We start from the raw sequence: 27,255 nt of genomic DNA, 5'->3' as shown, positions 1-27,255 counted from the left end.
GACTATGAGAGTAAACTGGAGGCCCTGCAGAAACAGGTGGACAGAAACTCCCGTTACCTGGAGTCCCCAGACGAAGAGGAGGAGCCTGAGGAGGAAGGTGAGACATTGATTGACAGTTACCCATCTAGAACAACCTCTATCAAATGTTTACAATGATTTTGAAATCAAATATCTATTTCTGAGGTAAGGCCAGAGAATGGAGTATTTTCTGAATTATGGAATGTTTTAAGTTTTTCCCGTAGTTCCGTGGACAAAGCGTGAGATGGAGCTTGCATCCTGGGCGTTCCGTAAGTGGCGTTTCTACCAGTTCACCTCCCTCAGGGACCTGCTGTGGGGAAACGCCATCTTCCTCAAGGAAGCCAACGCCATCAGTGTGGAGCTCAAGAAGAAGGTACACTGTCATTGTATACAATCTATAAAGTAGAACAAGGATTCAGTGGTGAAACTGGGCGGTATCAGTCAGTTCAGTCAATCTACCAAATGAGTGTACATCGAATGAGTCTATTCTTAGAAAACAATGAATCGATTCAATGAGTCAGCAAAGACTGGTATTGCGAAACAGTGACCCTGCAAATTCATTGAATCAGATCGGCTCTATTGTGAATCGGTTCGATGAGTCCGCAAAATGAGATTTGAATTGACAACAACGATTTTTGTCGCTAACCTGCTCACATGCTAAAATGCTAAAAGGGTCCTCTCCTTTACAGGTCCAGTTCCAGTTTGTGCTGCTGACAGACACACTGTACTCCCCGTTGCCCCCGGACCTGCTGCCCCCCAGCGTGGCCATGGAGCGGGAGAAACGGCCCTTCCCCAGCACCATCGTAGCTGTGGAGGTCCAGGACCAGAAGAACGGTGCCACACACTACTGGACCTTGGAGAAACTCCGGTATGTGTGTGAGGGAATTGTGTGTGTGTGTGTATGTGTGAGTTTGTACAGTATTACTATTCTTGTGAGGACCTTGACATTAGACTGTGTGAGTGCGTTTGTGTCTCTGAGCATTTGTTCCGGTTATTTATCTACGGCTTTACATTATGATATGTGTCTCTGTACACACGAGGCCCTGGTATGTAGGCCTATATGGACTTACCCAGTCTGCGTCTACTTTACAGTGTCTGTTGCTCTGATGTGCTCTGTCCTGATCGTGTGCGTTGTCTTTGCTGCCCCCTATAGACAGAGGCTGGACCTGATGAGGGAGATGTACGACCGTGCGGCGGAGGTGCCTAGCAGCACTGTGGAGGACTGTGACCAGGCCCTGACTGGAGGAGACCCCTTCTATGACCGCTTCCCATGGTTCCGTCTGGTTGGCAGGTCAGTCACCGTCCCAGTTCCTAGTCTTTTCAAGTGTCATTCCCTTCCTTTCTTGAGGTAATCACTAAGTAGCCAGTGGTTTCCTAATAAGAGCAAAAGGATGGAAACGGATACAATACACTTACAGGAGGATGCACATGATAAATATTTGAACAGGTCCAGGGTCAGTAGACTTGCCCCACTAGAGATTACCTCAACATTCTACGACGGTCCTCTGCTCTGAAATGATTGCCCTGTGTCTGATACAGCTCCTCCTCTCTATCTATCCCTCTATTCCCCTCTCCCCATCTATTCCTCTCTCCTCCTCTATTCCTCTCTCCCCCTCTATTCCTCTCTATCCCTTTCTCCCCTTCTATTCCTCCCTTGTCCGCAGGGCCTTTGTGTACCTGAGTAACCTGCTGTACCCCGTGCCGCTTGTGCACCGCGTGGCCATCGTCAGTGAGAAGGGAGAGGTGAAGGGCTTCCTCAGGGTGGCAGTGCAGGCCATCTCAGGTACCAGCTACTGTGCCATATTGTCATGGCTCTATCCTCCTTGTGCGATAAATTGTGTTAACATACAGTATTAGACACAAATGTTTAGTGTTTTGTAAAGGACACCCAAGTGGATGCTGAGAGAGTAGTGAATTGCTGTTTGATAAAAATGGCCTTCAAAAAGGACGAGGTTACAACATCTTTATTGTCTCTCCCCAGCTGATGAAGAAGCCCCGGACTATGGTTCTGGTGTAAGGCAGTCAGGAACCGCCAAGATATCCTTTGAGGACCAACAGTTTGAGAAGGTAGAATCCGTAAGAAATGATACATGAACTTGAATACTTGCCAAATCGCTGTCTGCATTCAGTATCTAGATTATGAAAATGCTGTGTCATTATTTAAAAGGCCATGTGTTTGGCTGGTCAGTTCCAGACAGAGTCGTGTTCTGGCGGCATGTCCCATTCTAACACCTCTCATGAAGAGCTACGCTTCGTGGAAGGGGAGGGACAGAACTCTGATATAGGAGCTGACCCTGACGAGGTCAACAACAACACCTGTGCAGGTAAGGAGATCCTACCAATCATATTGTTTTTCGACTACATAATTGTGGCGGTAGATATGAACAGCACACATTTGTTTAGTAGGGGAAGACTTAACTGAAAGGTCATGTACTTATAATTTGTGTAAGTCATGGCGCAGGAGTAAAGCACTGTGTCTCCCCGTCATACTGTGTGCAGGACTGCAGGCATTTACTGTCTTTATCATGTGTACTTACCATGACCACAGACTTGTCCCCCATCACAGCCACACCAGAGGTTCCCAGGAGCCCACTGAAGGGTGGTTTGGGTCTGGAACTGCCCCTGGAGAAGGCCCTGTCCCACCTCCACATAGGCTCCACCTTCACCTTCAGGGTCACAGTGCTGCAGGCCTCCAGCATTTCCGCTGAGTATGCTGACATCTTCTGCCAGTTCAAGTAAGTGCCTCCCATTCGTTCAAGCCCTTTCATTTTGTTGTATTTTAGCTTTGACCAAGACGGTTTTGTAGGTTTTAGGGAGAGACTTGACAAGATGTCAGTGAGGAAAAGTGTTTTGAATGATGATGACAAGATGATGCATAAAGAGGCATTTGTTTCTAAAATCTCTCCTTAGGAACATCTGCAAGTGCCAGTGGTTCAGGTACTTTAAGAATGTAAACTCCCTGAATTCAGGGAGTACCATGGGTATTGGACCGGTTCTGAATATGTTTTTACCTTGTAAATGTGTCTGTGGACTGTTTCGAAACAAAACATTTAATTTCGTACCATTCAACTCCATAGGTGTATGTGTGAGTCCGGTCGCTATCCAAGGCAGTACGACCTTGAGAGCACAGGCAGCGATGTCTTGCGTGTTTTGGCCTATCCAGATCAGTATGTCGCAACCCCTCGTGGGGTTTCCTGAAACCCAACACCCATACTATTCCATTGATGTGAGTTTAATCTCTCTATGATGTTCACACTGGGATTTAAACCGACCCAACATGAAAAAAATTTAACTGAAGAATAGAACTGAGACAAGACCCCTTTCTCTTGAGCACAGACTGACGAAAAGCTGCAGTTATAACGTCTCTGCGTCACATGGCGGAACATTCTTTGCCGTCAGTGCTATAATGATATTAATAATACATTTTATTTGCATCTTTCAAGATACCCAAGGACACTTGCAGAGTAAGAAAAAATTGCTAATGCATAAACATGACGATACTAAAAGCAAGGCGCATGACACCCGAAAAATGGACAACAAAGAAAGAACAGCAACGACAGCGACAAAGTCATCAAGGCAGTTCAAATTGAGAGGCTTACTTGGACAATCTCTGTATCCCTTACACGATAAGAATATTAAAAAGACCAAAAAACAGCTAGGCCAAGGTTTAAAACGCACCAGGACTTCAGGGGTGAGATCGTTCCAGAGAGTAGGGGTGGCATTGCTGAAGGCACAATCCCCCATGGAGTGTAGTCTGGTGAAGGGGGGTGACCAGTAGACAAGAGACAGAGGATCGAAAGCTGCGGGTGGGGGTGTAGATGTGTTACATGTTGGAAAGATAGAAGGGAGCCAAGTCATGCATGGATGTGTAGGTGAGGAGAAAGAATTTGATTGGAAGCCAGTGGAGGTAGAGAAGTATGGGTGTGATGTGCTCCCAGGGTTTGGTGCGGGTGAGGAGTCTTATAGCTGAGTTCTAGATATACTGACGTTTGTTGAGGGAGCTGACAGGGAGTCCATTGCAATAGTCCAGGCGTGAGGTAATGAAGGCATATATAAGGGTTTCAGCAACCGAGTCGGTTAGTGAGGGGCTGAGACTGCCTATGTTCTTGAGATGGAAGAAGGCAGCTTTTGTGATGGTTTTAATGTGGGCATCAAAGGTGAGTGTGGAATCGAGGATGACCCTCAGATTATTCACCTGAGAGGTAGGACAGATCGAGCAGCCGTCGACCTTAAGGTCAAACTCCTCAACCTTCTTCAGGAGAGATCTAGGTGCCACCAACATAGCTTCTGTCTTATTGCCGTTGAACTTCAGGACGTCGAGCTCATCCATGTTTTTATGTTTTTTAGACAGTTGACAAGTGATGATGGGGGGGCTTTGGTGTCTAGACCAGAGATGAACACCGCATCAACAGGGGAGAAGGTGGAGAGTGAGGGGGGGTCGTTACGTGGCAGTAGTAGCTTCTAGATCATGGACAAGGGAGCTCTCGGGTTATGACCTTTACTGATGTTAGAGTAGTGGGAGACTTGGCCTTGTAGAGAGTGTCAAGGGTTCTCATGGGACTGAATCAGTTCAATCAGGGGGGTTGAGAGTTTTTGCATTTCTGAGGGTCATGGTGCATTTGGTACGGGGCTTGGGGAGGGAGATGGAAAGATTAAATAGGATGGCCACGTGGTCAGAAATGGTGAGGTTCAGGCCACACATGTCGGAGAGATCTATGCCAGTGTAGCACACCAGGTCCAGGTTGTAGCCTTTGACATAGGTTGTAAAATTCACATGCTGGAGTGTACACGAACGTTTAAGTTCCCAAGCAGCACATGGAGCAGGAAGATGTTCGTGCCTTAACTCTTGAGTGGAAGAAAAGGGAGGATATGGGAGGCCTGGATATCAAAATGAGGAGCGGTGGTTTTGAGCCAAACAGTTTGAGCGCTAGGCATTCAAATGAGGTCAGATTCTGTACCTGAGTTAAAGCCAGTTTGAGGTCTGATCTCAAGGTTAAAAGACAAACATTCATAAGGGTTGTTGCCAGGTTTCAGTCCAAGACGTGACATCAATTGCATTTTCTGTGATGAGCCCCTTTGAGAATAGCCAACCCGACGCACAATCCTTTAATAACGGCGAGGCCAGAGGGAAAGGGGGGCTTTATAGCGACACTATTGGAATTGATACAGTTCAATGGAGAAGTACCCCATTAGAGCCACGTCCAGTGTTGAATGGGCCAGTTACATCCATAGAATTGTTAGAGCAGAAATCCCCGCGGCAGTCACTTGACCAATCACCGCCGCAAGCCGCATATGGACACTCGGAAGAGGTCGGTAAGCGAGAGTCTTGCTCACTGCTATGCCAACCGAAAGGCTAGCAAAGCAAGAGAGGTGATAGCGCTGTAGACATGACATCAACAGTAACACATGTCACTGCCAGAGTCATGAGGATGTGGGGAAAACAATCCAGGACGGCTTGTTTAGGTGCAGGGAGGCAGAGTCTATGAAATGGTGGCAGTTTTGTACTGTCACTAAATATGATCATCTATTTGACAGTTATAACGAAGGTGAAATCTTATAGTTAGTCATTTATGATTTGATTGTTATGTGTAGAAAGCAAATGAGTCATTTCAAGGCCTATTCCTCAACTTTATTTCATGTCTTGACTATGTACTTGAGTTTGTCTCCTCAGCAATTTACAACGATTTTTATTTAGGCAGGAATCTACATTTTAGATGACATCTAACACGTTAACTATTTGAAAGCTATGCTATGGTAAAGGGCGGCAGGTAGCCTAGTGGTTTAGAGCATTGTGCCAGTAACTGAAAGGTTGCTGTCTCAAATCCCTGAGCTCACTCGGTGAAAATTCTGTCTGTGCCCCATAAGCAAAGCACCTTCCCATAATTTCTACTGTAATTCTCTCTGAATAAGAGCATCTGCTAAATGACTAAAATGTAAATGCAAAAGCCTTGTCTTTCAAGACCTTTCACTTCTCTCTTTTCTTCACCCAGAAACGACTCCATCCTCTCTTGGTTTAAACAAACAAAATTCTTATGGTTAGTGTTATTCCTAAAGTAGACTCGTCTGATGGTGCAAGACAAGTGTCCACTAAATGTGATCATAATCAGTGCGGCATATTGAGAGTAGTCAATAGTCCATAGTAGTAATGCAACAGTGTCGTAGTTTTAATATATATGTATAGTGAATATGTACGCATATTGATTGAATGTGGTTTCCCTACTTCCAGCTTCATCCACCGACATGATGAGGCTTTCTCCACTGAGCCACTCAAGAACACTGGCAGAGGACCTCCGCTGGGATTCTACCATGTACAGAATGTAAGCGCTGACCAGAAATAACATTGCTATTCATTATTATTCATAGGTTACTACAAGTGTTATTTCTATGATATTACCATGAAGGAATCATGAATTACAGATGGTTGTTGTATTGCCTTGTAATCATCCTATTGTCACTGGCCTTGTTAAGGAACTTTATTGATAGCCTACCTCGCTTTTGATGATCTATTAGATCACGGTAGAGGTTACCAAGTCGTTTGTGGAGTACATCAAGACCCAGCCCATCGTCTTTGAGGTGTTTGGCCACTACCAGAAACAGCCGTTCCCACCCCTCTGCAAAGACCTCATCAGGTGAGAAAACTCTACTTGCCCTCTTCTTCTTCAAATGATCCCGTTTCACTGTCTTGCTAAAGTAGACCATTTTAAAAGTTCACACTTCTATTTCAGTCCCCTTCGACCTTCTAGGAGGCAGTTCCCAAGGGTCATGCCCTTGTCTAAACCAGGTGAGTGATTTGTTTGGTATGTGTCTCCTTCTACATCTTTGTGAAAGTGCCAGCCACCAAGCTGAGCAAGTTGGCACTGCAGCCATTTTGTACGAGAATGCTAACCAGATATTGGTTAGTAGTACAAATGTGACGGCCCATCACAAATGGGGCTTATGACAGAAAATGCTTATGGCCAACCATCAGCATGGTCAACCCCTCCATTATCTCAGCCAATCATGGCTAGCCAGAAAGGATCTTGTCTTTCTCCCTATTTATCTCAGTGCTTTCTCCTTGGCTTAAACTCATCATTTAATATTTGTATTAATATTTACAGATCCCATGCAAGTTTACAATTGAGGCACATGAAAGTTCACATCAAATCACATCAAATAAAATCAAATTGTATTTGTCACATACACATGGTTAGCAGATGTTAATGCGAGTGTAGCGAAATGCTTGTGCTTCTAGTTCCGACCATGCAGTAATAACCAACGAGTAATCTAACCTAACAATTTCACAACTACCTTATACACACAAGTGTAAAGGGATGAAGAATATGTACATAAAAATATATGAATGAGTGATGGTACAGAACGGCATAGGCAAGATGCAGTAGATGGTATAGAGTACAGTATATACATATGAGATGAGTAATGTAGGGTATGTAAACATTATATTAAGTGGCATTGTTTAAAGTGGCTAGTGATACATTTTTCCATTAATTTTTCCATTATTAAAGTGGCTTGAGTTGAGTTAGTATGTTGGCAGCAGCCACTCAATGTTAGTGGTGGCTGTTTAACAGTCTGATGGCCTTGAGATAGAAGCTGTTTTTCAGTCTCGGTCCATGCTTTGATGCACCTGTACTGACCTCGCCTTCTGGATGATAGCGGGGTTAACAGGCAGTGGCTCGGGTGGTTGTTGTCCTTGATGATCTTTATGGCCTTCCTGTGACATCGGGTGGTGTAGGTGTCCTGGAGGGCAGGTAGTTTGCCCCCGGTGATGCGTTGTGCAGACCTCACTACCCTCTTGAGAGCCTTACGGTTGTGGGCGGAGCAGTTGCCGTACCAGGCGGTGATACAGCCCGACAGGAGGCTCTCGATTGTGCATCTGTTCAAGAAGGCATTACTGGAGAATTTAAAAAATATATATATTTATATATGTTTTATATATCAACTCAGCAAAAAAATAAACGTCCTTTCACTGTCAATTGCGTTTATTTTCAGCAAACTTAAGATGTGTCAATATTTGTATGAACATAACAAGATTCAACAACTGAGACATAAACTGAACAAGTTCCACAGACATGTGACTAACAGAAATGGAATAATTTGTCCCTGAACAAAGGGGAGTCAAAATCAAAAGTAACAGTCAGTATCTGGTGTGGCCACCAGCTGCATTAAGTACTGCAGTGCATCTCCTCCTCATGGACTGCACCAGATTTGCCAGTTCTTGCTGTGAGATATTACCCCACTCTTCCACCAAGGCACCTGCAAGTTCCCGTACATTTCTGGGGGGAATGGCTCTAGCCCTCACCCTCCGATCCAACAGGTCCCAGACATGCTCAATGGGATTGAGATCCGGGTTCTTCGCTGGCCATGGCAGAACACTGACATTCCTGTCTTATAGGTAATCACGCACAGAACGAGCAGTATGGCTGGTGGCATTGCTGGAGGGTCATGTCAGGATGAGCCTGCAGGAAGGGTACCACATGAGGGAGGAGGATGTCTTCCCTGTAACGCACAGTGTTGAGATTGCCTGCAATGACAACACACTCAGTCCGATGATGCTGTGACACACCACCCCAAACCACGATGGACCCTCCACCTCCAAATCGATCTCGCTCTAGAGTACAGGCCTCGGTGTAACGCTCATTCCTTCTAAGAAAAATTGTGCGTTCCTGGTGTAACTCGGGCAGTTGTTGTTGCCATCCTGTATCTGTCCCGCAGGTGTGATGTTCGAATGTACCGATCCTGTGCAGGTGTTGTTACACGTGGTCTGCCACTGCGAGGACGATCAGCTGTCCGTCCTGTCTCCCTGTAGTGCTGTCTTAGGCGTCTCACAGTACGGATATTACAATTTATTGCCCTGGCCACATCTGCAGTCCTCATGCCTCCTTGCAGCATGCCTAAGGCACGTTCACGCAGATGAGCAGGGACCCTGGGCATCTTTCTTTTGGTGTTTTTCAGAGTCATTAGAAAGGCCTCTTTAGTGTCCTAAGTTTTCATAACTGTGGCCTTAATTGCCTACCGTCTGTAAGCTGTTGGTGTCTTAACAACCGTTCCACAGGTGCATGTTCATTAATTGTTTATGGTTCATTGAACAAGCATGGAAAACAGTGTTTAAACCCTTTACATTGAAGATCTGTGAAGTTATTTGGATTTTTACGAATTATCTTTGAAAGACAGGGTCCTGAAAAAGGGGCGTTTCTTTTTTTGCAGAGTTTATATGTATTTTTAAGCATCCCTACCTTCATCCACCTCATTGTGCTTGCGTGTTACAAATATTCAGACACATTTCTGACCTTCTCTTTCACAGTACCAGCCACCAAGCTGAATACCCTGACCCGTTCCACGGCTGGCCCATGCCACTCCAAATATGACCTCATGGCCTTCTTTGAGATCTGTGAGCTGGAGGCCAATGGAGAGTAAGTATTGTCGTGTCTCTGACTATGATAAATTATATGACATGCTATTTTATCAAATCGATTACCTAACGTTTAATTGATTACGTGATTGAATTAAACCATGCAACAATTAAACCATTAATAACCTCGTTCTGATTGTCGTAAGTACTTGGTTATCTTCACGAACCCTAGCTAACAAGTTGAATCAGCAATACACAAATTGGCTTAATTATTTATTTACTAAATACCTAAATAATGACACAGTACATATATATATATATACACACAGGATATATCACACATCGATTACTAATCATGTCATGAAAAGCCCCTAGTGGGCTAACCCGATATGACAGCTGTTTACACAAAGGAAGGGGGTTGGGTTTGAATGAAAGAGCGGGAAGACTGAGGGACAAAGGGATTGGGTCTCTATCGGACCTTAAGAAGCTATGCTACCGTAAATACAGAATCTTATGCATTCTAATAACCGTCCATTCGGAAAAGGAAAATGCAAGATATATATTTACTCTGAGCTGCGCTTCGATAGATGGGTCGAAGATGGAAGACTGGTTTACCCAGCAGAGATCGCCATTGTCCTTTGAAGAATCTTTCTGGTCGTAGTGTTGTAGAGTGGATACGTTAAAGTACCCTGTTGTTCTTAGGAGATGTCTGTTCTCTCCTAGGCCACGTACGTTTACAGCTGCAGCTGATAACTCGATGTCTAGGATGTATCACTTCTTCTTTGTGTATAATAGTTCATAACAAGTTGCCATAAATGCTCGTGCAGAATTCTGGCTGGTCTAGTCGAAATTCACCATTCCAGCGTTGTGATTGTCACCTCCACGTTGAAATTCAGCCATTTAAATGTACGGACACCAGTCCTCACGTCATCGGGAACTGACGTTGACTTCTGTCAACGGGCTTTTGTACTGGGGGAGAGAAGGGCGTGTTTCATAGTTCTCAACCAATGTCTGTTCACTTGGATGTGGCCACTGACTGGGCCTACGTTTTACTATGAAACAATGATCTTATTTAGGAGGCAAAAATTACATTTAATATTTTCACAAATAATTTCATATTTTAACATTTAAATTGCACAACAATTCCATGTGAATCTGATAACTAGAATGTGTAGACTTTCCAAGATACAATTTATGTCGTCCTATCATCAGATATAATGTCCCAGACAACAACTGATCTGACATCATAATCTTTAAGTCCCAACAGACACTTTCAACTGGTTGAGAAAGGGAAATATTGTTCCATTCCCCAACCTTTTGATGTTACCATACATTCTCTACGTTCACAAAGGGCTTTCCAATAATCCATTCTGTAGAGTGGAGAGAACAGGGGGAAAGGTAACGTCATGACAGTATTTTAACCCCAAGTTTGTTATTTGGGGCAGCAGGTAGCCTAGTGGTTAGAGCATTGGGCATTGGGCCAAGCTGATGAGGTAAAAATCTGTTATTCTGCCCCTGAACAAGGCAGTTAACCCACTGTTCCTAGGTCGTCATTGTAAATAAGAACTTGTTCTTAACTGACTTGCCTAGTTAAATAAAAAAATAAAACATTTGTTCTCTTCTGTCAAGGCAGCCCAATCAGTGTCCTCTCCAAAGCACCTTGAAAAATATTTCCCCTTCTTCATGGTCATTAAAGCTGCAATATGTCACTTTTTGGGCAACCCAACCAAATTCACATAGAAATATGAGTTATAGAGCTGTCATTCTCATTGAAGCAAGTCTAATAAGTGGTAGATCTGTTATACATGCACTATTTCTATGCTTTCCATTCTTAAGTTTTTACTTTCAGTTTTGTATACCAGCTTCAAACAGCTGAAAATACAATATTTTTGGTTATGGAAAATATATTTCACAGCGGTTTAGATGGTACAATGATTCTCTACACAATGACTGCTTGTTTTGTCACATCAACTGAAATTAGGCAAACTATTAAGAGTTTTTGCAACCAGGAAATTATGGATTGATTTCTACACATTGCACCTTTAGCCATTGAAATTGCAGCATTTTCTCATTAAGTAATTTCATGGTAAATACCAGTGGTAATAGAACTGCAAAATAAAGCGTTACTGACAGTTTAGGGGCATTGATGTGTGTCATTGATGAATATGCCATTTTTTTCCTTAGCTACATCCCTTCAGTGGTGGACCACAGAGGGGGCATGCCCTGCCACGGAACCTTCCTGCTTCATCAGGGCATCCAGCGGAGGATCACAGTCACCATAGCGCACGAGACAGGAAATGACGTGGAGTGGAAGGAGGTCAAGGAGCTGGTGGTGGGTGAGTACGGATGAAAGTAGATGACAATGACATGTGCACAGTAAATTCATCTTTACCGCACGTAAAGATCCCATAGATCCGTCTTTACGGTGCATAAAGATTGCATAGATTCATATTTACAGCACATAAAGATCCATCACTGACCTTTGACCTCTCAGGGCGGATCCGGAATACTCCAGAGGCTGATGAGACCATCATCGACCCCAACATCCTGTCTCTCAACATTCTATCTGCTGGCTACATCTGGCCCTCATATAATGACAAGTACGTCCCCTCTCCTCTTTCACAGCTAGTTCCTGTACATACTGTAACACCTAATAACATGGTTGTGTATTAATGGCCTTTTCCATAATGGAACGTTTTGAGTAAGTTTGTTTTCTCTCGTTCTCTTTTTCTCTTTTTTTACCGTATTCTCTTTATTTTACCGTATTTTGGCGCTGAAGACCACATGTATTTTTACCCAATGTTCTATTGTGTTACTGTAAAATCCACAGCCAAGCTGCTTTGCTTATAACTTCTCGCCCTTTTCTCTTCGCGCTTCGCTGTATGGCAGTGTGTCCCTGGGAGTTGAACATAGGTATAACACACAACCTTTCTCCTTCTCTCTTCTCAATTGTATGTTCCCCGAATCCGCTTTCTGTTGTTGTTGTCTGTTTCCTCATGATTTCATTTGACTTCACTCTAAAAGGTGAACTCAAAGGTGTTAGTTTCTGTCCTTGTAAATATGTGTATACATAGTTTGTTTGAGTGCCCCTTGTTTTTGAGGGTCTTGCGCAACTCAATCATTTTTTCCCACTGATACGCTGATGGAGAACAATCATATCACCTGTCTCCATTCATTCACCATTGACCAAATGAAAACAAGTTCTATACACAAAACCCCTGTAACGTTTGCCTGTATGTTGACTGAACAGGACGTTTTACCGATTTGAGGCGGCGTGGGATAGCTCCATGCACAACTCCCTCCTCCTGAACCGTGTCACTCCCTATGGAGAAAAGATCTACATCACTCTCTCCGCTTACCTAGAGGTAAACGGATCAACAATCGAACCTAAACATGACATCTAAACCGTAACCCAAGTGAATATCGGCTTGGATTAAGTGCGTTCTGATTTGGATACATTTTGTTCTAACTTTCTTCAGATGGAGAACTGCACCCAACCGACAGTGATCACCAAAGACTTCTGCATGGTGTTCTACTCCCGTGACGCCAAGCTCCCCGCCTCACGCTCCATCAGGAACCTCTTCAGCACCGGCTGTCTCAGGCCCTCAGAGAGGTTCGACCTTCTTTCTGGAACTCTGAATCTCAACTTTATTTCTATGTTGTTTATAGAGTAGACACAACTCATTCTCTCCTCTCTCTCTCTCTCGCTCTCGCTCTCGCTCTCGCTCTCGCTCTCGCTCTCGCTCTCTCTCTCTCAGTAATCGTGTCACTGGAGTGTATGAAGTCAGTCTCTGCCATGTCGCTGATGCCGGAAGTCCCGGTAAGTTAAAGAATGACACAGTTGAAGCTTGAGAAAAATGAACGCTCCACCATGTTGTCACCCTTACACAATTTGTCACAAGCATGGATGCCGCATGTCTGTCATCCTGTGTGCATCAGAACCTTGATTTAACCACAGGGCATATCACCAAATGATCTCTTGGCAGTATGTATCTGTTATTCTACAGCCATATATAAAACACTCTGTTGCCCTCTTGTTCACCTCAGGCATGCAGCGGCGGCGCAGGCGCGTCTTGGACACCTCGGTGGCATACGTCCGTGGGGAAGAGAACCTGGCTGGGTGGAGGCCCCGTAGCGACAGCCTCATCCTGGACCACCAATGGGAGCTGGAGAAACTCAGCCTGCTGCAGGAGGTGAGGCCTGGCATTGGTGGGGTCTGTAGGGTGTTTGGGGCGAAGACTCCACAGAGTAGGTGGAGTCAAGTGTGATAGAATTGGTTGGTCAATAAATAGGAACACATTATGCATCATGGTTGGCATTCATATACAGTAGCTGTTTTCAAAGTACCTTTTATTGAATAGAGTTAATACTCAACAATGAAGGTGACTCACCTGGACGATGCATGGCGGCCATTTTGTGCCAAAAGAAAGTCAATGGTTTCTCTGGTTGTGTCTGTACAGGTGGAGAAGACCAGGCACTACCTGCTGCTGCGGGAGAAACTGGAGGCCACCCTGGCAGTGGGGCAGGACGCCCTCTGCAAGAGTGGTGACATTAGCGACTTTGCCAAGAGCCCCATCCTCAGCCACTGTCCCGGGGGTAGCCCCGCCCTGGAGAGCCCCAGCCAGAGGCAGAGGGAGCTGGCTGCCAAGGTGACTACCAGTCCCTGGCTTCAGTTAGGAACCAGGCCTAACACTTGCTTGGCCACCTTTTTGGTTGTCTCTCTTTGTTGGATTAAAATGCATTATAACTTTTATTGGTAGTTGTTATGAGTAATAATATTCTTTGTTTTTCCTCCTCCTCCTCCTCTTTTCCTCCTGGGGTCTCAGTGTCTGCGGCTGCTCATGCACACCTTCAACAGGGAGTACAGCCAGGTGAGCAGCAGTGCCAGTGAGAGCAAGGTGAGCCCCAGCCCCCAGGCCCTTTAACCCCCTCTATAACCCACTTCCAGTACCCCATGCAGGCTACTTTTAACCAGCCAGGCCCTAGCCCAAAGCATCCCATAAAAACTTGCCCCCTGTAGACTCCGGCCCATTGTCACTGATCCCACCCAAGATTCTTGTCATCTTCGTTCTTTCCCCTCCTGATCCCCTGTCTCGTTCACACACTCAGCCTCTCCGAGAATTTAGTATTCCAACAAATGACTGAATTCTAACGAGGAATTGCATTCTAACAAAGTACTTGAACTAAAAACAAAATAACTAAACGATTCACCGCACTCTGTTCCTTCATTCATTACGTGTACTTGCTCATATCCTCATCAATCATAAACCCCATCCCCTAAGCCAAGGTCCCATATTCTCTGTAGATTTACCTCTGGCATATGGAATCGTTCACCCAGACCCTCCTTAACCTAGCCTTTTTTGATCATACCCCTAGCCCCCTCCTTTCTCACCCCCCCCCTCTCAGAGAATGGCAGGCTTCTTTGTCCCTACTACAGCATGTTGTCTGTAACATGTTTAACCAAAAAGCCTGGGGCAGAAACCTATCTCTTCTCATGACCTCATCGCATTGCCTGATTAGTATCAGACCTTGCAGATCCTTCAAAGTGCAATACAGTACATGGGAGCTGTTGATTTATGTATAATGGTGTCACTGTATGTGTGTGTTTGTGTGTGCTTATTTTTGTGTGTTTGTTTGTTCTCGTGTACGTGCATATCTCTGTGTGTGTGTCTGTGTGATTATCTGTATGCGCTTGTATGTGTGTGTGTGTGTGTGTTTCAGCTGTCTGAGATGTCAGCGTCGCTGATGTCTCCGTCCTCTTCTAGTCTGAGCACTCTAACTCCGTCCTCTACTTGCCCCTCATTGGTGGAGGGACATTATGACATCAGGTATGTGGCCTTTCGCCTTTCAACTGTCACCCCTTACTCCCATTTTATTCACCCAAGACTTGCTCCTGGACAAATAGTATATGCAAATGAGTTTGTTCTCTTTGTTGAGAGGACCTTGTTAATAGGGCATTGATAGAACATTGAGAGAGCACAGAGAATATTTTGAGAACGTTGAGAGAGTGTTTTTCCCTGGTCTGCAGACACACTGAGCCCAGCTCTGGCGCTTCCACCCCAGACCTGGACCCCTTCAGTCCTGTGGACAAGAAGAGGACCCTGGGTAGAGGCTGCACCTTCGTCCCTGACATCCAGGAGATCCGCGTCAGGTGAGACCAGACCATTTTTGGTTATCACTATGGCAAAAGCCTCCAGGTAGAATAAAAAAAACACAATGTTTACATCTTACAGTTAAATGACAAAATTAGGGAAAGGAATATATCAAAAATATGATTGAACTAGGACTACTGTACAGGATTCCATAGAGACCAGATGAGTCATGCACTATGATATTGTGGTGAATTATGATTGACAGTATCCATGCTAGATTAATTATTTAGAATCAAGTTAATGTTGGAAAATATATAAACAACACCTGAGTTATTTGGATAATAATCAATGTATTGAATGGGCTTTTTTTTTTTTTTACTAAATCAACAACAAATAATCAAATAGAAATTATGTTTATTTCAGCCCCATCATCTCTAAGAAAGGCTACCTACACTTCCTGGAGCCCCACACCAGTGGCTGGGTGAAGCGCTATGTAGTGGTCCGCCGGCCCTACGTCTACCTGTACCGCAACGAGAGGGACAGCGTGGAGCGTTCCGTCATCAACCTTTCCTCCGCCCAGGTGGAATACAGCGAGGACAAGCAGACTCTGCTCCGGGTATGACCGACCAGAACTACTTTCAAATATAACATACAGTGCATTTGGAAAATATTCAGGCCGCTCAACTTTTTACACATTTTGTTACGCTACAGCCTTATTCTAAAATGGATTAAATTGTTTTTTCCACCTCATCAATCTATACACAATACCCCATAATGACAAGTTGAAAACTTTTTTGCAAATGTATTAAAAAGAAAACACAGAAGTACCTTGTTTACATAAGTATTCAGAACCTTTGCTATGCGACTTGAAATTGAGCTCAGGTGCGTCCTGTTTCCATTAATCATCCTTGAGATGTTTCTACAACTTGATTGGAGTCCACCTCTGGTAAATTAAATTGATTGGACATGATTTGGAAAGGCACACACCTGTCTGTCTATATAAGGTCCCACAGTTGACAGTGCATGTCAGAACAAAAACCAAGCCAGAGCTCCGAAACAGGATTGTGTCGAGGCACAGATGTGGGGAAGGGTACAAAACTATTTCTGCAGCATTGAAGGTCCCCAAGAACACAGTGGCCTCCATCATTCTTAAATGGAAGAAGTTTGGAACCACCAAGACTCTTCCTAGAGCTGGCCATCCGGCCAAACTGAGCAATTGGTGTGAGAAAGGCCTTGGTCAGGGAGGTTACCAAGAACCCGATGGTCACTCTGACAGCGCTCCAGAGTTCCTCTGTGGAGATGGGAGAACCATCCAGAAGGACATCCATCTCTGCAGCACTCCACCAATCAGGCATTTAGATTCTCTGGTCTGATGAAACCAAGATTGAACTCTTTGGCCTTAATGCCAAGCGTCACGCCTGGAGGAAACCAGGCACTGCTCATCACCTGGTCAATACCATCCCTACGGTGAAGCATGGTGGTGGCAGCATCATGCTGTGGGAATGTTCTTCATCGGCAGGGACTGGGAGACTAGTCAGAATCGAGGGAAAGATGAACGGAGAAAAGTACAGAGATCCTTGATGAAAACCTGCTGTAGAGCGCTCAGGACCCCAGACTGGGGAGAAGGTTCACCTTCCAGCCAGAGCCCAGACTTGAACCCAATCTAACATTTCTGGAGAGACCTGAAAATAGCTGTGGCGCGACGCTCCCCATCCAATCTGACAGAGCTTGAGAGCATCTGCAGAGAAGAATGGGAGAAACTCCCCAAACACAGGTGTGCAAGGTTGTAGCGTCATACCCAAAAAGTCTCGAGACTGTAATCGCTGCCAAAGGTGCTTCAACAAAGTACTGATTAAAAGGTCTGAATACTTATGTAAATGTCATATTTCAGTTTTTTATTTTATGTAAAAAAACTGTTTTTACTTTGTCATTATGGGGTAGGAACAAAAATCTATTTAAGCCATTTTAGAATGAGGCTGTAACGTAACAAAATGTGGAAAAAGTCAAGGAGTCGGAATACTTTCCGAATGCACTGTAAATATGTTAATTTATTAGAATTTTTACAGGATGAAATCTCTTGAGATGCACCATCTCATTTTCAATTGTCCAAATGAAAAAATATGTAACACATACACTAGTATGTGGACACCCCTCCAAATTAGTGGATTCGGCTATTTCAGCCACACCCAATGCTGACAGGTGTATAAAATTTGAGCCCACAGCCATGCAATATCCATAGACAAACATTGACAGTAAAATAGCCTTAATGAAGAGCTCAGTGACTTTCAACGTGGCACCGTCATAGGATGCCACCCTTCCAACAAGTCAGTTCGTCAAATTTCTGCTCTGCTAGAGCTTCCCTGGTCAACTGTAAGTGCTGTTATTGTGAATTGGAAACGTCTAGGAACAACAACAGCTCAGCTGCGAAGTGGTAGGCCACACAAGCTCACAGAAAGGGACCGCCGAGTGCTGAAGCGCGTAGCGTGTAAAAATTGTCTGCCCTCGGTTGCAACACTCACTACCGAGTTCCAAACTGCCTCTGGAAGTAACGTCAGCACAAGAACTGTTCATCGGGAGCTTCATGAAATGTGTTTCCATGGACGAGCAGCCGCACACAAGCCTAAGACCACCATGCGCAATGCCAAGCATCAGTGGTGTCAAGCTCTCTGCCATTGGACTCTGGAGCAGTGGAAACGCGTTCTCTGGAGTGATGAGTCACACTTCACCATCTGACAGTCCGACGAACTAATCTGGGTTTGGCGGATGCCAGGAGAACGCTACCTGCCCCAATATATAGTGCCAACTGTAATGTTTCGTGGTTGAGGATTAATGGTCTGGGGCTGTTTTTTTATTGTTCGGGCTAAGCCCCTTAATTCCATTGAGGGGAAATATTAACACTAGAGCATAAAATTACATTCCAGACGACTCTGTGCTTCCAGCTTTGTGGCAACAGTTTGGGAAGGCCCTTTCATGTTTCAGCATGACAATGCCCCCGTGCACAAAGCAAGGTCCATACAGAAATGGTTTGTCGAGATCGGTATGGAAGAATAGCAGTGAAGCGGGGACCAAATCCATATTAATTCTCATTATTTTGGAATGAGATGAGCAGGTGTCCACATACATTTGGTCTTGTATTGTACAGTACCAGTCAAGGGTTTTTCTTTATTTTTACTATTTTCTACATTGCAGAATAATAGTGAAGACATCAAAACTATGAAATAACACATATGGAATCATGTAGTACTCCCAAAAAAGTGTTAAACAAAATGTTATATTTGAGATTCTTCAAAGTAGCCATCCTTTACCTTGATGACAGCTTTGCACACTCTTGGCATTCTCTCAACAAGCTTCATGAGGTAGTCACCTGAAATGCGTTTCAATTAACAGGTGTGTCTTGTTAAAAGTTAATTTGTGAAATGTTTTTCCTTAATGCGTTTGAGACAATCAGTTGTGTTGTGACAAGGTAGGGGTGGTATTCAGAACATAGCCCTATTTGGTAACAGACCAAGTCCATATTATGGCAAATAAGCAAAGTGAAACGACAGTCCATCATTGCTTTAAGACATGGTCAGTCAATCCGGAAAATTTCTAAAACGTTGACAATTTCTTCAAGTGCTGTCGCAAAAACCTTCGAGCCCTGTGATGAAACTGGCTCTCATGAGGACCGACCACAGGAAATTAAGACACACGGTTACCTCTGCTGCAGCGGATAAGTTCATTAGAGTTACCAGCCTCAGAAATTGCAGCCCAAATAAATGCTTCACCGAGTTCAAGTAACAGACACATCTCAACATCAACTGTTCAGAGGAGACTGAGTGAATCAGGCCTTCATGGTCGAATTGCTGCAAATTAATCACTACTAAAGGACACCAATAAGAAGAAGACTTGCTTGGGCCAAGAAACATAAGCGATGAACATTAGACCGGTGGAAATCTGTCCTTTGGTCTGATGAGTCGAAATTTGAGATTTTTGGTTACAACCACCGTGTCTTTGTGCGACGCAGAGTAGGTGAACGGATGATCTCCACATGTGTGGTTCCCACTGTTAAGCATGGAGGAGGTGTGATGGTGTGGGGCTGCTTTGCTGGTGACACTGTCAGTGATTTATTTAGAATTCAAGGCACACTTAACCAGCATGGTTACCACAGCATTCTGCAGCGATACGCCATCCCATCTGGTTTGCACTTACAGGCTGACTACACAAAATCAAAAAAATCTAATCAAATGTATTTGTCACATACACATGTTTAGCAGATGTTAATGTGAGTGTAGCGAAATGCTTGTGCTTCTAGTTCCGACCATGCAGTAATATCTAACAAGTAATCTAACCTAAAAATGTCATAACAACTACCTTATACACACACACAAGTGTGTGGCCGAACGGCATAGGCAAGATGCAGTAGATGGTATAGAGTACAGTATATACATATGAGATGAGTAATGTAGGGTATGTAAACATTATATAAAGTGGCATTGTTTAAAGTGGCTAGTGATACATTTATTACATCAATTTTTCATTATTAAAGTGGCTAGAGATGAGTCAGTATGTTGGCAGCAGCCACTCAATGTTAGTGATGGCTGTTTAAAAGTCTGATAGCCTTGAGATAGAAGCTGTTTTTCAGTCTCTCGGTCCCCTCTTTGATGCACCTGTACAACTGTGCAGTTGCAGTACCAGGCGGTGATACAGCTGCACCTTCTTCACCACACTGTCTGTGTGGGTGGACCATTCCAGTTTGTCCGTGATGTGTACGCCGAGGAACTTAAAACTTTCCACCTTCTCCGCTACTGTCCCGTCGATGTGGATAAAGAGGCTGCTCCCTGCTGTTTCCTGAAGTCCACGATCATCTCCTTTGTTTTGTTGACATTGAGTGTGAGGTTATTTTCCTGACACCACACTCCGAGGGCCCTCACCTCCTCCCTGTAGGCCGTCTCGTCGTTGTTGGTAATCAAGCCTAACACTGTAGTGTCGTCTGCAAACTTGATGATTGAGTTGGAGGCGTGCATGGCCACGCGGTCATGGGTGAACAGGGAGTACTGGAGAGGGCTAAGAACGCACTGTTGTGGGGCACCAGTGTTGAGGATCAGCGGGGTGGAGATGTTGTTACCTACCCTCACCACCTGGGGGCGGACTGACAGGAAGTCCAAGACCCAGTTGCACAGGGCGGGGTCGAGACCCAGGGTCTCGAGCTTAATGACGAGTTTGGAGGGTACTATGGTGTTAAATGCTGAGCTGTTGTCGATGAACAGCATTCTTACATAGGTATTCCTCTTGTCCAGATGGGTTAGGGCAGTGTGATTGCGATTGCTGAGGAGGTGATATGGTCTCTCAAAGCACTTCATGATGACGGAAGTGAGTGCTACGGGGCGATAGTCATTTAGCGTTGTGTGCGCTAAAATAGAAGTCAGTTCTATTTGTGACGCAGATCTCGCTGCAAGTCCTGCCTCTCCCATCTCCTCATTGGTTTATAGAAGCAGGTACCCACGTGCCATCTCCTCATTGGTTATACCCACGTGGGTGACTGAAAGACGAACGAGGTCGGTGGCGGTAATGCACCTAATTTATGAAAGTTGCCAATCGCAATATAAAGTCAAAAGAAGAAAAAGCCTAGAAGGAGGAGAGAGGACTAGAAACGATTCGGTTGACTGTTTTATGTGTAGATTAATTGACCAAGAGGGAGAGAGCCAAGAGTGTGCAAAGCTGTCATCAAGGCAAATGGTGGCTACTTTGTAACACTTTTTTGATTACTACATGATGTGTTATTTCATAGTTTTGATGTCTTCACTATACATGTAGAAAATAGTAAAAATAGAGAAAAACCCCTTGAATGAGTAGGTGTGCAAACTTTTGACTGGTACTGTATATCATTAATGTATTGCAAATACATCATACATTTTTCAGAAATATACTATAAATATACCACAAATACAATATTCCACAAATATATTTGCTGGAATATACATTCGTTCTGTCAATATATTTGTAAATATATAATACATATACCCTTACGTAATGTTATCCTGGATCTTTCCAAATGTAGCTAATTTACCATGTGTCATCCTCCTAGTAACCACAGAATATGCTCTCTGTTTTTAGACTCCAAACACATTTGCAGTGTGCACCGAGCATCGTGGAATACTCCTCCAGGCCAGTAACGACAAGGAGATGCATGACTGGCTGTATGCTTTTAACCCCTTGCTCGCCGGAACCATCAGGTATAGTAACCCCTCACTGCCTCAACCTTGTTACCTCATGTGTTCATTAATAAAAACCTTAACTCAAATCTTTATTTTTAGTGTAATACCAGATTACTTCAATCTCCTTGTAAACACTTATTTAAGATTAACCCTCCCCTCTCTTACCTCTTCAAGGTCTAAGCTCTCCAGAAGAAAGTCAGGCCAGAGGATGTGAGAAAGGAACACCCGCTGTGGGGGGGGACAAAAAAAACAAACAGCTGAAATCTCCACTGACCCTCTGCTGTATATAGCTTATCTAAACAGCTTTCTCCTGCGCTGCTCTCTGCCCTAACAGTGCTCCATCCTGTCGCTGATACTTCCTCAAACAGCACTTAAAACCATCCCAACTGATCTCCTATTTGACGCCTCTTCCTGGTTACCTGGATCATGCATGGTATTAACTACCCATTAAAGACCATTCAAACCCATATACTGTAAGAGTAGCTAACAACGCAACCCTGAGTAGTGGGGCTTAACCTCCGCTGGCTGTGATGCTCCCTATTGTCATGTGTATGTAGACTTTACCTTCCAGGCTTACAGTCCCTGTAGGGTTTAGCCAAACAAAGAAAGAATATAACGTTTATGTCTTAGTCCGAGTTGTTATCAGTTCCAATATCATGCAACTTACTACTACCACCCTCTATTTGTATATGATGCCCCATATCCAAACCTCTCATGTATTTCTTATAAACACTGTAGTCTAATAAGAAAAAGAATAATGGGAAAATTGTATATTCCCTTTTCTAGTCCTCTCATAAGAGATCTCTGTTTCTGTGTGTGTTTAGTGGAGGGAAGATAGCAGTACCTATCAATGCTCTTTCTCATGTTAAAACAGCATATCCATATTACCTCATGTTGAAAATCGCTGGGCTGCAGGCGCGTACTGTAACTCGTTGTCATTGCATCTGTTTTGTATGCAAGGTTTTGGACAATATACAGTGTGATAGATGGGATGCTGTGAAGGTACATTGGACAGTGTAGGGTGAAAAGTGACATAATAGGACAATGTTTTGTATCCAATGTTTTGGACAGAATACAGTGGGATAGAATTGTAATAGTTGGATAATACGATGGACAGAATAGAATATGATAGGACAATAGGATGACTCTTTGGCTTCCATGTTTGGATAATGGTGAGTTTGCTGTGCTGACATTTGATAGTAACACGTTTGCTACAGTAGAGTATAAAGCATATAATACGCAGGCTGCCTGACAGTGGAGAGCAGCTGTGTCCTTGACTTATTTTCACCTTGTGTGTTTTTCCGTATTATTTGTGTATGTACCATTATTTATATTTATTTATTTTTGTATGGGATCACTGACCAGTTTTGTCGCATCGCACTTTATTGTTGCATTATATACACTTTATTTCATGAGTTGGTGTCTGTCCTAATCACTCAGTTGCTTCAAACCAAAGCATTCCAATCTCAATTTTAAATAGTAAAGATATCCTCTGTTGTGTAGACTTGACAAAATGGCTCCCAGGTTTTAGAGAGATATTAATGTAATCTTCAAAACATCAAAACCTACTATTCTACTCCTCGATGTTGACCCTGAATGTCTGTTTATAAGTGAATTATACCATGTGGATACACTGAGAATTGCTCGACTCGAGCAAGTTGACGTTTATTCCGTTCTATGGTGGTAGGTTACAGTATGTTGAATAATTGTAAGGACTAATTTGATCCTACTGTATTGATGGGTTAGTGGGATGTTTTTGACCTTTTTTTCCGACAGTCGAGTTGTGAGTCTGAAAGTACATCATTATGCACCAGGTAGTGCCTCCTTTTTCCCCTTCTCTCTCTCTCTTTCCAGTTTTTCATCAATCCCACCCTTTCACATCATTGACGTCCACCACGTTAGCTCAATACTACATGTATCAAAGCAAACATTTATTTACTGGGATGCTATGAACCTTATATTGACGCTATGTGTCCATGTGAATCTATCCGTTTTGATTAAATAGGCCTAATACAGTATATCGCCTACATCAGCTCCTTGTGTAAAGTAGCGTCTAACATCCTTTGCTCTGCTTTTTGTATAGCTTGTTTTACAGCCTGGTGTTTGTATCTGAAACCTATACAGTATGAACCTGTTGATGTTATGAAGCCTCACATCCAGGGACTTAGGAAGACGTTTCTGTGACCATACTGCTACATCCAGATGACCACAAACTGCTCTCTGAAACAAAACTAGTCCAAAGTCAATCAAGGGGGCACTGCCGACTGAAGTTAAAGCAAAGTGACTCTTCAGCGCTACGTTGGTCTAGCAGCCATAAAAGATGGGCCATTTCAAACTAAAGTTGCCGGTTGTCTCCTAGTCTAGCTGTGCTATGCTCTCGCGTGACCATGCTTTATTGAAAATCAAGTGCTAGTCTTGTGTTTACGGTAACGTCGTGTGTTAGCGCAGCAGACCGGCCATGGCCAGACAGCCAATTGGATCATGTCCTACTGTTGTTCCTTGTTCTTACTGCGAGGGTCGTGGTTCGGTCAAACACAATTCTCCCGTGTAGCACATAGTGCATGCTTTAGGCCAGCCAACCTACAGAGCATGCTGAGATAGCCACGGCAAGGTAAAACATGCAAGACATGGCATGCTCACACGCTGTCCCATACTAAGTGCTTATAGTCTCCAATTATGAACATATCCTCCCAATAAGGAATATATTGATGTTATACTGCAGTGCAATATTTGGATGGTTTCAGTGGAAAATCACGCCTCCCCCCCAGCAGTTCTTTCTGTTTTCTGATTCTAGAACGCTGACATCAAAAACACGACCTATCGCTAGGTAAATACCATTAACTACGGAATCTGGGATTCATATGAAGGGCTAGGTTGTGGTCATCTTGGTGTATGCATTTTAAGCTTTGTTGTACACTGGTATGCCACTTTATTTTGTCTGCTCGAACAATGGAAGAAAATAAAGCTTTATTTATGAATTATTGTTGCTATTTGGAGGTGGGGTATGTAAAGCAGGGAATGTTTGAGCTATTGAATTGTCATCCAAGTATATTTTATTGTATTTATCACATATCATCATTTAATCAATAATGTGTGAGTAAGATTGGTTGGGAGGGTACGATATCCTTCAACAGAAGGAGATGTTTTTTCAACTGTACTATTGTCGCTTTAACGTGTAGCACCTTAAATGCACCTTACTGCATCTACTGTAAAGAGGACTCTTAACTCTACTTGTTACTGCTAGGATAGCTGACTTTCTGTCCTCAAAGAAGAACTCACTACAAGTTAAAACAACGCATTTGAAGTTCAGTGATCTGGCTGTAGACGAATATGGATCGGCTCTTTCACTGATTTGACTGTTTTTTTTTTTACGTGGCATTAAATTTCCTGGATCCAAGCATGTAGATGTGTCTCTTCCTCACCCTGGTCTCTCTCTCTCTTTCCCTTACTGCTTGCTATTGATGTCCTATCCCCCTCAGTGCAGCCCTGTAGAGAAACGCCCACCTCCATGACTCTGTATTGACTCTTCTTGACATTTGATTGGCACCTTTTCTTGTAAATAATTAACCTGATTGGCTGTGATGGATCCTATCGCACAGATGTAACCCCCCCCCCCCCCGTTCCTTTATACCATAATAACTGGCCTGTGACATCATCTCAGTGCTCACGTTATCTTTGAGTGTTGGAGTTCTAGTGTCTTCTAATGTTTGTGGACACGTAACCAGTTGTCGAAATAAATGTGACATTTATGCAACACTTGCTTGTGTCCTTTGTTTGGATTTTGTTTGGCATCATTTATTAGCTAAAGATCACAGATGTGCTGGTTTGGACAACTCAACTGGACACCTAGAACTCTAAGCATCTCTAATGCAGTGCTGTTCATTCCTCTTCCTGGGGAACCTACATGGTGTGCATGTTTTTGGTCCAGTCCAGCACTAACACAGCTGATTCAACTAATCAAATACTTGATGATTCGTTTTTTGGATGAACAGTCAATGTGTGTGTCCGTGTGTCTTGTGTGTGTGTTTGGTCCTACCTGTTCAGTGTGTGTGTGTGGCCCTCGACGCCAGTGATGGCCTCCCTCCATAATTGATAATGCACTCAGGATGTTCTCAGGCCAGACAGACAGGTCATTAAGCCTAATCCCTTAATAACAGAGACATAAATGTTTTGCTTATTACTCCACACAATGGGACCCAATAGTGTGCCATGGTGGGGATGGTGCAGATGGGATTACAGGACAATTCACAATTCAGGGATTAAAAGGCTTTTGTAATCTGTCACATATTTGGGGAGGATGGCCTGTTGTATGTGGGATTGTATGCGGCAGCATGTGTGTGTGTGTGTTTGGGGGGGGGGGCAGCACGTGTGTGTGCGTTTCTGGCTTTAGTGCTTTGCCTTTTCTACCCCAAAAGTTCTCCCTACAGCCTCCATAATTTTATTTTGGCCCCATCACTGCAAAGCCAAATCTATTTATCAATCAATAGCCTGATGCCAATGAATGTCTCCGACGCTACAACACAATGGCTAGCCAATCAGCCAAGCGGTATTCAATGCCTCGCTGCCTTCAATCTGACTGACAGGCATTGCTCGCCTTCCTTTGTCACATGTCATTTCTTTCACCTGCCCCCAGCCTTTGGTTCCCTCACATACATACATCCACATGACATTGGGTCTACTGTACTTCCATATCCCTGGACATCCAATCCCACCCTTGAATAATTAACATTAAGAAGGCTCCTATCTGAGGGTTTGGAACATGGGCCACTCTTCCTTGTTCATTGGCTGGCCGGCTAAAGAGGGCGTCAAAGAAGTTGAAGACCGTTTCTCAAACATACCAGCACTTAATCTATGCCGGGAATCCAGCAGTTATTGTAAGTACACATTTTTGCTTAAAGGAATCTCTGGTATAAAAAAAATGATGTGTGAACCATGTTTTGAAAGGGCAAAACATGTGATAATTGGAGTACTGCAGGGTAGAGTTTCACCAGCAGAGATCGATCTGTGTCTAGACATATTATCAGTAGTTTTAGTATTTACACAACTGACTTTCTGAAATAATGAATGCCAAGCCATGTTGTCAGATTCCTTGAACAAAAGGATGGTTTTCTTTTATAAAACAGGGAAATAATCATAGTAGGGACACTTACACCATTACATTTGTCTCATATTTCTGTTCAGTGTGTCAGTCTCCAGGTGAGGTGACTGATAAACTCCTGCTACTGTAAACATATAGTGATTTATTTTGTTTCATATTGTCCTATTACTGGAAGATAGGGTATCATTGCTGTGATTGTGTGGGGGGACTTACGGATGCTTATAAAACAGCTAAACATATGGAAAGCTCTCTTAAAATTAGATATGGAAAGCATATGTTTGCTTTCCATACTGCTTTGCTTTATCTTGGCCAGGTCGCAGTTGCAAATGAGAACTTGTTCTCAACTAGCCTACCTGGTTAAATAAAGGTGAAATAAAAAAAAATATAAAAAATATGTGTTCATGCATTCAATGAATCATTCTTTCAATTGGGCTCTTAATATCTTAATATTTACTAATTAGAGTGTGTACTACTGTAGCTAAGTAACCACAGCACTTGGATTAAGTG

The 27,255-nt window shown here is 43.6% G+C and overlaps 1 protein-coding gene across 36 annotated transcripts in view; it reads left to right on the top strand.

The window, feature by feature from the left end:
- kif1ab (kinesin family member 1Ab) overlaps positions 1–25,406 on the top strand; it is a 53,372-nt gene extending 27,966 nt beyond the window's left edge. For 11 of the 36 annotated variants that reach the window (XM_071362451.1, XM_071362447.1, XM_071362439.1 and 8 more), the window contains 27 exons: positions 1–97; positions 231–391; positions 708–886; positions 1,172–1,309; positions 1,683–1,801; positions 2,000–2,094; positions 2,207–2,342; positions 2,567–2,753; positions 6,009–6,053; positions 6,245–6,335; positions 6,529–6,647; positions 6,726–6,799; positions 9,317–9,425; positions 11,549–11,700; positions 11,859–11,964; positions 12,254–12,277; positions 12,615–12,729; positions 12,844–12,977; positions 13,123–13,184; positions 13,412–13,557; positions 13,825–14,013; positions 14,191–14,262; positions 15,086–15,192; positions 15,393–15,515; positions 15,880–16,072; positions 21,550–21,668; positions 21,825–25,406. In XM_071362451.1, the coding sequence (XP_071218552.1) occupies positions 1–97; positions 231–391; positions 708–886; positions 1,172–1,309; positions 1,683–1,801; positions 2,000–2,094; positions 2,207–2,342; positions 2,567–2,753; positions 6,009–6,053; positions 6,245–6,335; positions 6,529–6,647; positions 6,726–6,799; positions 9,317–9,425; positions 11,549–11,700; positions 11,859–11,964; positions 12,254–12,277; positions 12,615–12,729; positions 12,844–12,977; positions 13,123–13,184; positions 13,412–13,557; positions 13,825–14,013; positions 14,191–14,262; positions 15,086–15,192; positions 15,393–15,515; positions 15,880–16,072; positions 21,550–21,668; positions 21,825–21,864 (3,132 nt within the window). In that variant the 3' untranslated portion in view covers positions 21,865–25,406. The remainder of the gene's footprint in view (positions 98–230; positions 392–707; positions 887–1,171; positions 1,310–1,682; positions 1,802–1,999; positions 2,095–2,206; positions 2,343–2,566; positions 2,754–6,008; positions 6,054–6,244; positions 6,336–6,528; positions 6,648–6,725; positions 6,800–9,316; positions 9,426–11,548; positions 11,701–11,858; positions 11,965–12,253; positions 12,278–12,614; positions 12,730–12,843; positions 12,978–13,122; positions 13,185–13,411; positions 13,558–13,824; positions 14,014–14,190; positions 14,263–15,085; positions 15,193–15,392; positions 15,516–15,879; positions 16,073–21,549; positions 21,669–21,824) is intronic. The other 25 variants (XM_071362452.1, XM_071362443.1, XM_071362437.1 and 22 more) reach the window with 16 other exon arrangements.
- The last annotated feature ends 1,849 nt before the right edge of the window (positions 25,407–27,255 follow it).

This window comes from Salvelinus alpinus, chromosome 23, assembly GCF_045679555.1.
Source record: "Salvelinus alpinus chromosome 23, SLU_Salpinus.1, whole genome shotgun sequence".
Taxonomy (NCBI): Eukaryota; Metazoa; Chordata; class Actinopteri; order Salmoniformes; family Salmonidae; genus Salvelinus; species Salvelinus alpinus.
The sequence above is the reverse complement of the archived record's forward strand: the minus strand, read 5'-3'. Positions and strand labels throughout refer to the sequence as shown.